Source organism: Chamaea fasciata, unplaced genomic scaffold (assembly GCF_029207755.1).
Source record: "Chamaea fasciata isolate MVZ Bird 193981 ecotype frontalis unplaced genomic scaffold, bChaFas1.0.hap1 SCAF_4, whole genome shotgun sequence".
NCBI classification, from domain to species: Eukaryota; Metazoa; Chordata; class Aves; order Passeriformes; family Sylviidae; genus Chamaea; species Chamaea fasciata.
The window spans coordinates 21,780,744-21,791,450 of NW_027094089.1; the positions used below are offsets into that span (position 1 = coordinate 21,780,744).

General features: G+C 36.4%; 1 protein-coding gene across 1 annotated transcript in view; it reads left to right on the top strand.

The window, feature by feature from the left end:
- Positions 1 to 732: 732 nt before the first annotated feature.
- SLC1A3 (solute carrier family 1 member 3) overlaps positions 733 to 10,707 on the top strand; it is a 65,966-nt gene continuing 55,991 nt past the window's right edge. Inside the window, exons 1-3 of the mRNA XM_066181063.1 lie at positions 733 to 762; positions 1,024 to 1,101; positions 2,862 to 3,136. Of these exons, the coding sequence (XP_066037160.1) occupies positions 2,956 to 3,136 (181 nt within the window). The 5' untranslated portion in view covers positions 733 to 762; positions 1,024 to 1,101; positions 2,862 to 2,955. The remainder of the gene's footprint in view (positions 763 to 1,023; positions 1,102 to 2,861; positions 3,137 to 10,707) is intronic.

Genomic DNA, 10,707 nt, shown 5'->3' on the forward strand with positions numbered 1-10,707 from the left:
CCAATGCTTAAAATGAAAGTGTTCATTTAAAAAGGAAAGTTCTTTGGGAATTCCCCTGACTCCCATCAACAAATACCTTTTCAACAATGCGTACTTTGAAATGCTAGAAAAACTGAAAGCCACTTATTTCGCAAAAATGGATATTTTATACTTTTCCTTTCATTCATTCATTCATTCTCTGCTATTGTAACAGGCTGAATGGGGCTTGCTATCAGTGAGTTTAAATTGCCAAACAAGAGGCAAGTCTTACTATGTATTTTGAATATCTACAAGAAACATACAAAGAATTATAACTGATCATGTTTTTCTCTTTGCTTGATAATGCTCCAGTTTGTTCTGAAAGATATGCCTGGTTCTCCACCTGGGAAGAGTAGATCTTGAATAGTTGTCTTCAAGAATTAGAAAATACATGATAGCTTTCACACCATGCCTGTTTTTAGAACAAAGTAGCATGCTCAGATATTTTATCATTTATTTTAAAAAGCACAGGGATAGTGTTATATAATTATGTTTAGGATTTTTCAGATGTCCAGCCTGGAATGTCTAATGAAGAAGTGCTCCAGCCTTCCCTGCTCTGTGTGTGTGTGTGATTCTCCAATTCTTCCCGGATCCTGATTTTGCATTTCTAACGAAACTGAACTGACAAAGCGTGAAAGTGGTCTAAAAGGAAAAACAAAGAAAGTGACCCTGCTTTCACTGTGCCAAGACTAATCAATATTCCTGAAGCCCCGCTTTCCTCTCTCTGCTAATGTGTGGTTCGGTGTGAGTTGGGGTTTTTTTTTGTTTGTTTGTTTGGTTGTTTGTTTTGTTTTGGTTTTTTTTTGGTTTTTGGTTTTTGGGTTGGTTGTTTTGTTGTTGTTGTTTTTGGTGTTTTTTTTTTCTTTTTTTTTTCTTTTTTTTTCTTTTTTTTTTTTTTTCTCCCCGGGGCGCTGGGCTGGCAGTCTCCTCCCCTTTCCTTAAGTTACAGTGATAGTAAGTTGCCGTATTCCGGAGCACATGCAGATGTCAGTTTTCTCCCTGCAGCTCCGCAGCTCCACGGTCTCCGCCGGGAAGCCCCTGCCTCATCCACGGCGCTCCTAAGGCTCCGGAAGGTCTGAAAAGGTGAGCCCATCCTGTCCTGCAGGGAGGGTTGGAGCGGGGAGAATTCATTTTTCACTCTGTGGCTTTGTATCTTAATTAATGTAATGATCCTTTAGACTGCACCCATATTCTTTTCTTGATCTTGATGTAAATTGTACAGGACAGATTAGCTGCGTTAAACATCCTGGAAGGAAAAAGCACTGTGAACGATCTCTATTTATTTTTCTTTTTCTCCCCCCCCCCCCCCCCCCCCCCCCTTCAAAATGCTTACATTAATCGGTCAGGGTAAGGGGAAAAACAAAAAATCCTGCTCCTACACAGCAGTCTTGTCCACGGTAGAAAGCTAACTAATTTAAATATTTAGCTCGGTCGTAGAATGTTTCAGCTCCTTAAAGAAGTAAAGTTTATAGCATTCCGTTAAAATTCAGGGAGGATATTGCACTAAAGCCCCGGTCTCAAAACATATGGTAAAAGCAGCTAACAAAATCCACCAAAATAAACTTGTTACAACATGCGATTTTGTGTAAAACATGCTGGCTGAAACCCCTGTGTAATTGTATTTTAGGTGCTTAAAAAAAAAAAAAAAAAAAAAAAAAAGAAAAAAAAAAAAAGAATGTTTTGGCAGTAAATTTATTTAAATTGAGATGTTAGAGTTGAACTGTCTATAAACAGAGACAGATTTCAGTAAAAGCACCTTAGTTTACCCATTTATTCATTACTAATTTCTTTTTAAAAAATCATGCCAGTGTATATTAACTAAGACTTTGGAAAATGGGATTCTGAGTCTGGAAAATACCTTTGAGGAGGCTCCATTATTAAACAAACTCATATCCAGCAGACATCAAAACAAACCCCAACCATCTAAAACAAAGTAATTCCTAATAAAAACTTTTAATATTGAAACTTTTAAGGTTGATTCAGAGTGTGATTTCTTAAAGTCAGACGTGGTGTGGCTCTTGGGTTGTCCTGCACAGGTCCAGGATTTGGACTCCATGATCCTGATGTGTCCCTTCTAACTTAGTATAGTGTGTGATTCTGTGATATATGCTCATAATTGCTATCAGAACAAGCTAAGCGTTACTCTCATCTGCAATGAGAGCAGGTATTACAGTCTGAAGCAACAAGTTAAGTGGGATATTACTTCTGATGTTTTACAGATGTGCTCAGAGTAGTTTATACAGCTAAAAGATGAATGTTATCAACATAAAGCTGTCAAAGACATATCTTCTAAATAGTGGTTGAGGGATAAAGAAACAATTGCTGCTGCCTTTTTCCATGTGAATAGAAAGAATTGAGCCAACACATTCAATCATTTAAAAACATCTGAAATGTAGAACAATTTAAATGTACCAGTTTGAGCAAAATATTTCTCTTCAATGGTTAATGTGAAGGTGAGCTAGAGTATTTTTTTTTCAAATAATAATAGCCTGATAAAAAGTATAAAAGCAAGCCTGACAGTTTTAAATGTTTTAATACCTTAAGTTGCTATGATTTGTACTGATTTTACATTTATGGATCAATAGCAAATATAAAAAAAAGTTACTCCTGGGTTTTACAGCACGATGGCAGTTCAGGTTAATCTCTGAAGACATGAGACATTTGTCTGATCAATCCATATAATTCTTCTTTCAAAGTGATTGAGGTTTTGCATCAAAAACTGCTTAGATATTAAGAACAATACAAGTTTTACTGAAACATGAAGAATATTCGCTTCTATGTAAATATATAGCTAATCATTCCCCTAAAACTTACTGCAATGTTTGATTTTTCTTGTCTTGCAGGTTTCTCCAGTACCTCCCACTGAAGAAAGTCCTCCACTTTTCTGAAGGGATACTGACAGAAGTTAATTATAAAAGAAAGCTTTCAGCAAGATAAATGACTAAAGGTAACGGAGAAGATCCAAAACCTGGAAGTAGGATGGAAAGAATTCAACAAGGAGTCCGCAAACGTACACTTTTGGCAAAAAAAAAAGTGCAGAGCATAACAAAGGACGATGTTAAGAGTTATTTAATGAGGAATGCCTTTGTGCTGTTCACCGTTGTTGCTGTGATTCTTGGTGAGTAATTTGTTCAATAGGAATATTCTGTTCTCCAGTGCATTTGACAATGATGATGTGACTGGGTGATTTGCATTACAAATGAGTTTCCAAATTCTTCTGCACTGATAAGAATGTTCTGGCTTGGAGAGTTTTGGCTTTGACAGCTGCATGAAGTTTAAGGAAGAGCCATTAAATTATTCTAGTAATTCCTAAGAAGAATTTTGGTGAGAAAAACCAACCAGAACAGCTGTTTTATGAATTCTTCTCTTAAAGAATCAGGTACAATAACTGAATTGAGTATTTTCAGTCGTATCTTTTCCTACCAAAGCCAGTTGAGCAAAATGCTCAGGAAGTAACTTTTATTCACCTAAGCTATCAAAGAATTAAAACTTCGCAACCATGAACAGAAACCCTCGATGAATGAAATGAAGTGACTTTTCCAAGCAAAGGCATATAATAAATACAGCCTCAATTTTTTCAGTTTTCCCTTGATAAATGCAAACCTAAGTTTATTCTCCCTCAGCCACTCACAATCTTACACATGCATCTTTCAGATGCAATTTGGGCAACAATGGCAATGTTACTTATTCGAAGAACTGAGAGATAGCACCTGATTAAATGCCTTTTAAGAGTATACTGAGAGGAATCCAGTATATCAAACAGCCTTTAGATTTGGAATGCACCAAAAAGTAAATTCAAAATACTGCTACATACTTTCAATTAGCATTAGAAAGAGAATCTGGGGAAAAAGCACACAATTTTTAAGACTAATTTTCCTTTAAATTATTACCCGATCACTTATGATAATTTTTCTTTAACTAGAGATTTTCAAAGTGCCACCGTATTTCATGAAATAACCACTCTTTAAAGGGTGAGCAAAAACTTAATGGCTTTTCTCACTAGTTTAAAATACGAAACTGTGAATCTGATCATGACGGTGATGAAAAACCATATGTAAGCACCTAAAGATTATAGTCTATATCCTTTACCTGTGTAGGCCCTAATGTTCTTCATAATGTTCTTCTGTATAGATCTGCTTGCTGTGTTTCTACAGCTCTTTCATGAATTGAAATTTTAGGGTTTTGCCATTATTGTTGCTTGATACCACATCAGCACTGTTATTTCAAATTAATTTCAGGTTTGATGGACTTTTTCTGGGAGACATTTATATTAACTTGCCTATTGGTAAAATAAAGTACTTTTTTCCTAAAGGAGTAAATTCAGTTTCTGACATTTATAAATGGTATTTGATAATGTTTTTAATTCCTAACTAAGACCTTTATTGGTGTAAAAGCCCTATTAATATCAGGGGTGAAAATTTAGGTTTTTTATCTACAATGGTCAGAAAAGGTAGAGCCAGTCAAGCAAATTTTGAAACAGTGTTCAAGCACAAAGAGTGCAATTCTATGATTGTTACTTTTCTATACAGCATGTGAAGAAATTTTTAATTTTTTTCTCTGTCGTCTACATCCAGTAGGGCTTCCACAGATTTGTCAGTGTGGAAATGAAATGTAGACTGGACAATTTTTTTGCTGATATTGCTGCTTCCAATTAATTTTAGATACAACTACTGACACTCTGCCCACTTCTCCACTACCACCTACAGCAGATGATCAATAGGCACTGGAACACAAGTTGGAGAACTGATGAAAATGTGCAGCTTAGGATGAGCTGGCTGCTCAACTCTGCTCATGAACTTGTAGACAAATCTAGTATAACATGTGGAAGAAAAACTCTTGTTATTATCACAATATGCTCAAAATTTTTCTTACATTTGTTATTTGTGGTGTAATTTTGCAGTACATATATATTATTAGAACAGTAATTTAATGGTTAATAGATTATAAAACGGTAGTATTTGGGGCTTTTGAGAGTCTTTTGCTATTGTGGAAATAGTCAGAAGTAGGCAACAGATGGCTAAAGAGTTTGGAAAACACTCAGTGATTGAACTCCATCTGCCTAGTTTGGCAAAGACTAAGTTGCTATCATCACTCAGTTGTTTGGTGATCTGTGGAAAATTAGATGGTGGTCTTGATCCCTTTCCTAACAGACAGCAATCAATGTTGCAGAATTAACCCACCAATTAACACTACTGACTCTCCCAATTGCGATGCTTGGATGTGAGACCAGGTGGAAACTGCAGTACACTCAGCCTAGGATTGAATAATTTACAAGAAATAATGCTTAATGCTCTGTAATCTAACAGACAGATGACAGTTCTTAGAGTTGCCAGTCCTGAAGTTTTCATAGAGAACATGGTCAGGAGAAGACATTATTTAGAGAGAGCAACATTTACAGAGAGACTTTTTTTTTTTTTTCTCATTCCTTTTATCAAGGGAAAGACATGAAAAAGCCTTTTTTAACAGAGTACTTCCTATTTCTTTGCTGTGCAGGATTGATTTTGGTAGAGTTAAGTGCACAGGATCATATCTTAATTCCAGTACTGTAGTTTATAGTGGGGACTTGGGCTTCTGTTGAAGTGGGAAACTTGCACTTTGTTATGAAGTGAGTAACTACAATATGCAATCCTCTCTGTTGTATACAGATATTTTGCAAATGGAGTGAGGTTTTTCTGGTATTCACATGACAAGGAGAAGTATTTTTATAGCCATTCTTTTGTTACTCTGATTCTAAACTGAATTCTAAATTAAATTCACTAACTGCTACCATACTAAGCCAATTATTCATTAAAAACATAGTGATGAAGATGCAAGAAGCATCTAAGTTTTCATTTTGAAAAATACTTAGAACTATTTTCTATTGCCTAAAAAAATGCATGGAATGTCCTTCAGACTGTACCTTCTGCATAGGTAGGGTCTGTCTAGCACATTGTCATAATCATTGTTAATATTTTTAGTGAAATTTAAACTTTTATCAAACCCTTCAAGAAACTTGGAGAAAATCATAGTCAATACGTGAGTTATGATGCAATTTTTTTGCATTCTTCTTGTTCACATAAAGATATTATGAATTTGCTTTCTGTAGTCAATCTTGTCAAGACCCACTAGGTGAGAACAATCATGTGAGACAAATTTGTGAGGCTGACCACTGGTAAATTGAGAATATTGCAATGACCAGGAGCACTTTAAGGTGGTGTAGGGATCATGGTGGCTCATGGAAAACCTGCAGGAAGTCTCACAAACTTTGAAGTGCTAGCCAAATTACTGGCAAAACATCAGGCTCTCCCATGCTACTCAGAGTCATCATCCTGTTCCCAAAACCTCCTTCATTTCAGATATACTTCCTTTATCAGCCTGCCTTCATTCTCACAGCCCATTTTCTGAAAAATAGCACAAGAACCCAGACTGTGACAGGACTCTAAATGCCAAAGAATTTCCTCTGGTTTCTGAACTTGTGCTGAAGGAAGGACCAAGACACAGAGCACTGCTGAACAGAGATCCTCAGAAGCTGTTGCAGAGAAATGCTGTTTTAGTGGAGGGGCTCAGTGAAACAGAGGCAGTTTGTGAAGCAAGTACCATGAAAAGCAGTTTCTGCATAGTTAGTGAGTTCCAATTCACTAGGTAGCATCCTTTTGCCAGAGGTATATGTTACAGTTGTCTTCTAGGACGTTCAAGGGGGAGGGGGATGGATCCAGTCCTGTTTTCTGACTCCATTTCCCCAAAGGGAAGAAGAATCCTTCAATGTGTCATTGAAGCCAGGCTTCTGTAATTGCCAGTAATCTCACAATAGGTGTGAAATACAGATAAACCCATACAACCTCTGTTGTGCAACAGCACAGCACCATGTGGGAGATTCCAAAACTTTCCAGTGTGTTTACCAAAAAAACCTTAACGGGAAGGTTAAAAAAACCCAGGAAGTTTAAAAAACAGGAAGAAAACATGTGAGATGAAGGCGTTCCCCCTTGTCCCTGAAGAAATAGAGCAAAGAGCAAATAAAGCCTTGAAAGGACCCTTCCTGACGCAGAAGACAAAAACCCCACAAAGCCCTCACAATATCTGAACAGTGAAAAGTTGTGCAAAGGAGCAGATTCCCCTCTCTTGGGATGACCCCCTGTCTGGACAACTGTTTAAAGACCTACAGAGTACAAGTTTGCAATACACAGGAGGACAAAACTCAGGATAATGCCCACAAAAATGACAGCCTTGGGTGTTGAAGCAACATCTTTTCTCCTACTGGCAGTTTTCTATATCCACTTAAGGTTGAGGCTGACACCCCCAAAGAAGGGCGTTTGACCTCACTACATACTGAGATTTAACACTGGGTCAATTCCTAAGGCAACACAGGTAAAATTTGCATGAGAACAAAGTGAAGCTCAATCACTGAAGGAGAAAAACATCTGTGAGACCTGAGTTTTAGGTGAAACTGTACGTTAAAATATAAAGAGGGAAAAAAAAAAGGGCAAGAAAATCAAGGTAGTTTGCTACAGTTAAATAGAAATTAATTATTTTTATGTTGAACTCAGAGTCTGACTGTGTCTCAGGGATCTCCTAAAGATCCTGCCTAACACAATTGATTTCTCACTGAGTGACAAAACCTTCCTAAGTAATATTCTTTTAAAAATTGCTAATCAAAACCTTTCTTTTAAAAGTATAAAATAGTTATAATTTTGGAAGACAACAAAGTATAAACAGACACAATAAAACTCAGAGTGACACCTAAAACTGCAAAAGAGACTATTCTTTTCAAAAGGAAGAAAATGTATAGAAATGCGAGAAACTTTAACTCTGCTATTAAGAAGCCAGCAGTAAAAGTCAGACTGTGAAATATGAACAGTACTCTAGTTTAACAGTTACTTGCAAAATAAAACAATGCTAATATATTAACACAATCCACATTTCTTACCATTCATTGTGGTGTTACTGAAATGAAACAGCAATGATTGCTGAATTGCCATACACGGCACAGAGTAGCAACAATGAACTTTGCTACCTTGTGAATAACAATTAAGCATTCTGGAGAGAGCAGGTGTGCATAAATGCACAGTAAAGATGCAAAATCTGCCAAATGTCAACTTACTTCTATCCTAACACTCTAAATTGCAAAGTGGTGCTCAAAAGCAGTCTGTCTGAATGGTCATAAAACAGTCCAGAGAAACATACATTCACTCCACTCTTCATAGAGATCGAAAAAAAGACTGTTGAGATTCTCAAAATTCTCTCTAGAAGTTAAAAATAAATGTATTTATAAAATATTGCTTTTTACAAATTGAAGGCTATCCTAGGGGAAATGCATGGCAGTAACTGTGTGGGACATTTAGGATGTGGTTTCTCAGAGATTTTACAAGAAAATTCTCTGAATGCCATTAGAGTATGGCCATCATGCTATCAGAAGGTATGTTACAACTGAAACAGTAGTTATCACAAGGATTCTCAAGAAAAGTTTTATGTTGATCCTGAAAGAGGACTGAAAAGACATTAACGTGAAATACACTAGTATTAGGGCTTGCCAACCCTTTCCATTTTTCAGTAGACAGGCACTGTCTACTGAAAGATTGCTGTGGTGACTGCAAGGCAGCACAAAATCATAAGCAAGATGCAAGTGATTTGTATGCTGAGTAAATATTTAACATTGTTAGATCCTTACTAGCACTTGTAAAGCTAGAACAAGATGTCTGTAGAGATGAGATACTTTTGAGTGAAGGCACACAATTAAGGTGTGGCTGAAGGTGTTATGTTCAATTATTCACAAATCCCTGAAAATTACATTCATTTAGCTTAAACTTCTGACAAAATTTCTTGAAGTAGCCAGGCATCTGAGGCTTTCAGCATTATAATATGGTTATATGATATAATAGAAAAAATGTTTTTATAAAATGCTTATATTTGAGTGCATTTGAAAAACTATGTGAATAAATCCAATATTAAAGAGAAATAAACAATGGGGCTAGATATTCTAGATGTTGAAAAGGTTGCTAAAAAAAAAGTAAGATATAAATGCAGGCATTGGGATAATTTGTGTTCTACTGTAGCAGACTTTTAGATCAGTAGCTGAGACATACTAAATTTTTTTTCATGCCTTGTTAAAGGAAAATCAGGTGTTTTGCAGCCATAAGGTTCATAAAATAATCCATGTAGTCACATTAGTTGTGTATCTCGTCTGACAATCCTCCCAAATCCTTCTGTTTGGTGTGCACTTCCTTAAGATTTTGTATTTCATTTCATTTTTGATTACAACCCAGTAATCTTATGATAAGTAAACTTACAAGGCAGACACTGAGGGGCTGCATCAAGTCCAGAGGCAGACAATAGAGCTTGGGAAGGGTCTGGAGCACAAGTCCTGTGAGGAGCAGCTGAAGGAGCTGGAAGGTTTTAGGCTGGAGTAAAGGAGGCTCAGGGAGGACCTTATCACTCTCTACAATTCCCTGAAAGGAGGCTGTAGCCAGGTGGGAATCAGCTTCTTCTCACAGATAACAAGGGACAGGACAAGAAGAAAAGATCTGAAGATGTGTCAGAGGATTTAGTTTGGATATTAGGAAAACATTCTTCATTGAAAGCGTTGTCAAAAACCGAAACAGTCTGCCCTGGGAAGCAGTGGAACCACCATCCTTGGAGATATTTCAAAGTTGTATAGATGTGGCATTCAGGACGTGGTTTAGTGGTGGACTTGCCAGTGTTGGGGTAAGAGTTGAAGTTGGTGATCTTAAAGGTCTTTCCAGCCTCAATAGCTCTGTGATTTGATGGAATTTAGCATATATCATAACATATTTTTTTGCAGTGCATTACAGTTCAGTTTCACTGGAGCTTTGGAGCAATAAGGCAATGCAAATGATGATAAAAAAGTACTTAGTAAGGGGCTAAGAAATTTCTGTCTCCCATATCAATTTCTCCATCTCTGGTGTTTACAGAATATTCTATGGTTATAGAACAACTAGAACTAGAACAACTATAGAACAACTCTATATGTTAGAGAACAATTAAGCTTCTCACCAAGATGTCGAAAATTATTCACGGATACAAAAAATACATATAGCATGGAGTAGGGAAGAAACTATGGAAAATATTTCAAAGGAAATATTTTTTCCTCTGAAATGGAAATTATTTCAGAGGAATTTTAGTAAAAGCTGGATTATTGCATTATGTCAAACCATCAGACTTGAAGTTGTATAGACAGTGTTTGCACTTTCAATCAACACAATGAAACCACAGGATGTGTACCCTTTAAAATCCATACAAGAGAAACTTATTTTGCTTCTAGGTTTCATGACACTTTTTAAAATAAAAGAGTAAAATAATAGGTTCGATGAGCTGCACACCAGTGAAAAGGAAAATAACTAAATGCTGGAAAAGAGGCAAAGAGAGCGAAAAGGATAATGGGAGAATCCGGACAGTAGGAAAACCTTACTGCTACTCATATTTCCTGGTTATTCTCCCATGTCCTTTCTTTTAGCATAAGTTATATTCATCTTTTGACCACTTGTTCAATTTTCTACATTAAAAAAATGCAATATCTTGCTTGAAATTTAGCATGTCTATATATGTTCTTTTGGAATGGGTGGAAGACCATGAATAGAAAGGAGCTTGAGAGTCACAAAGCGTGTGCTTGTTTTTCACCTTTTACTGTAGCTTGGTATAACTGAAAATTGATTTATTCAAAACAAAGTCTTTAAAAGAAGGGGCTTAACTTTTAAG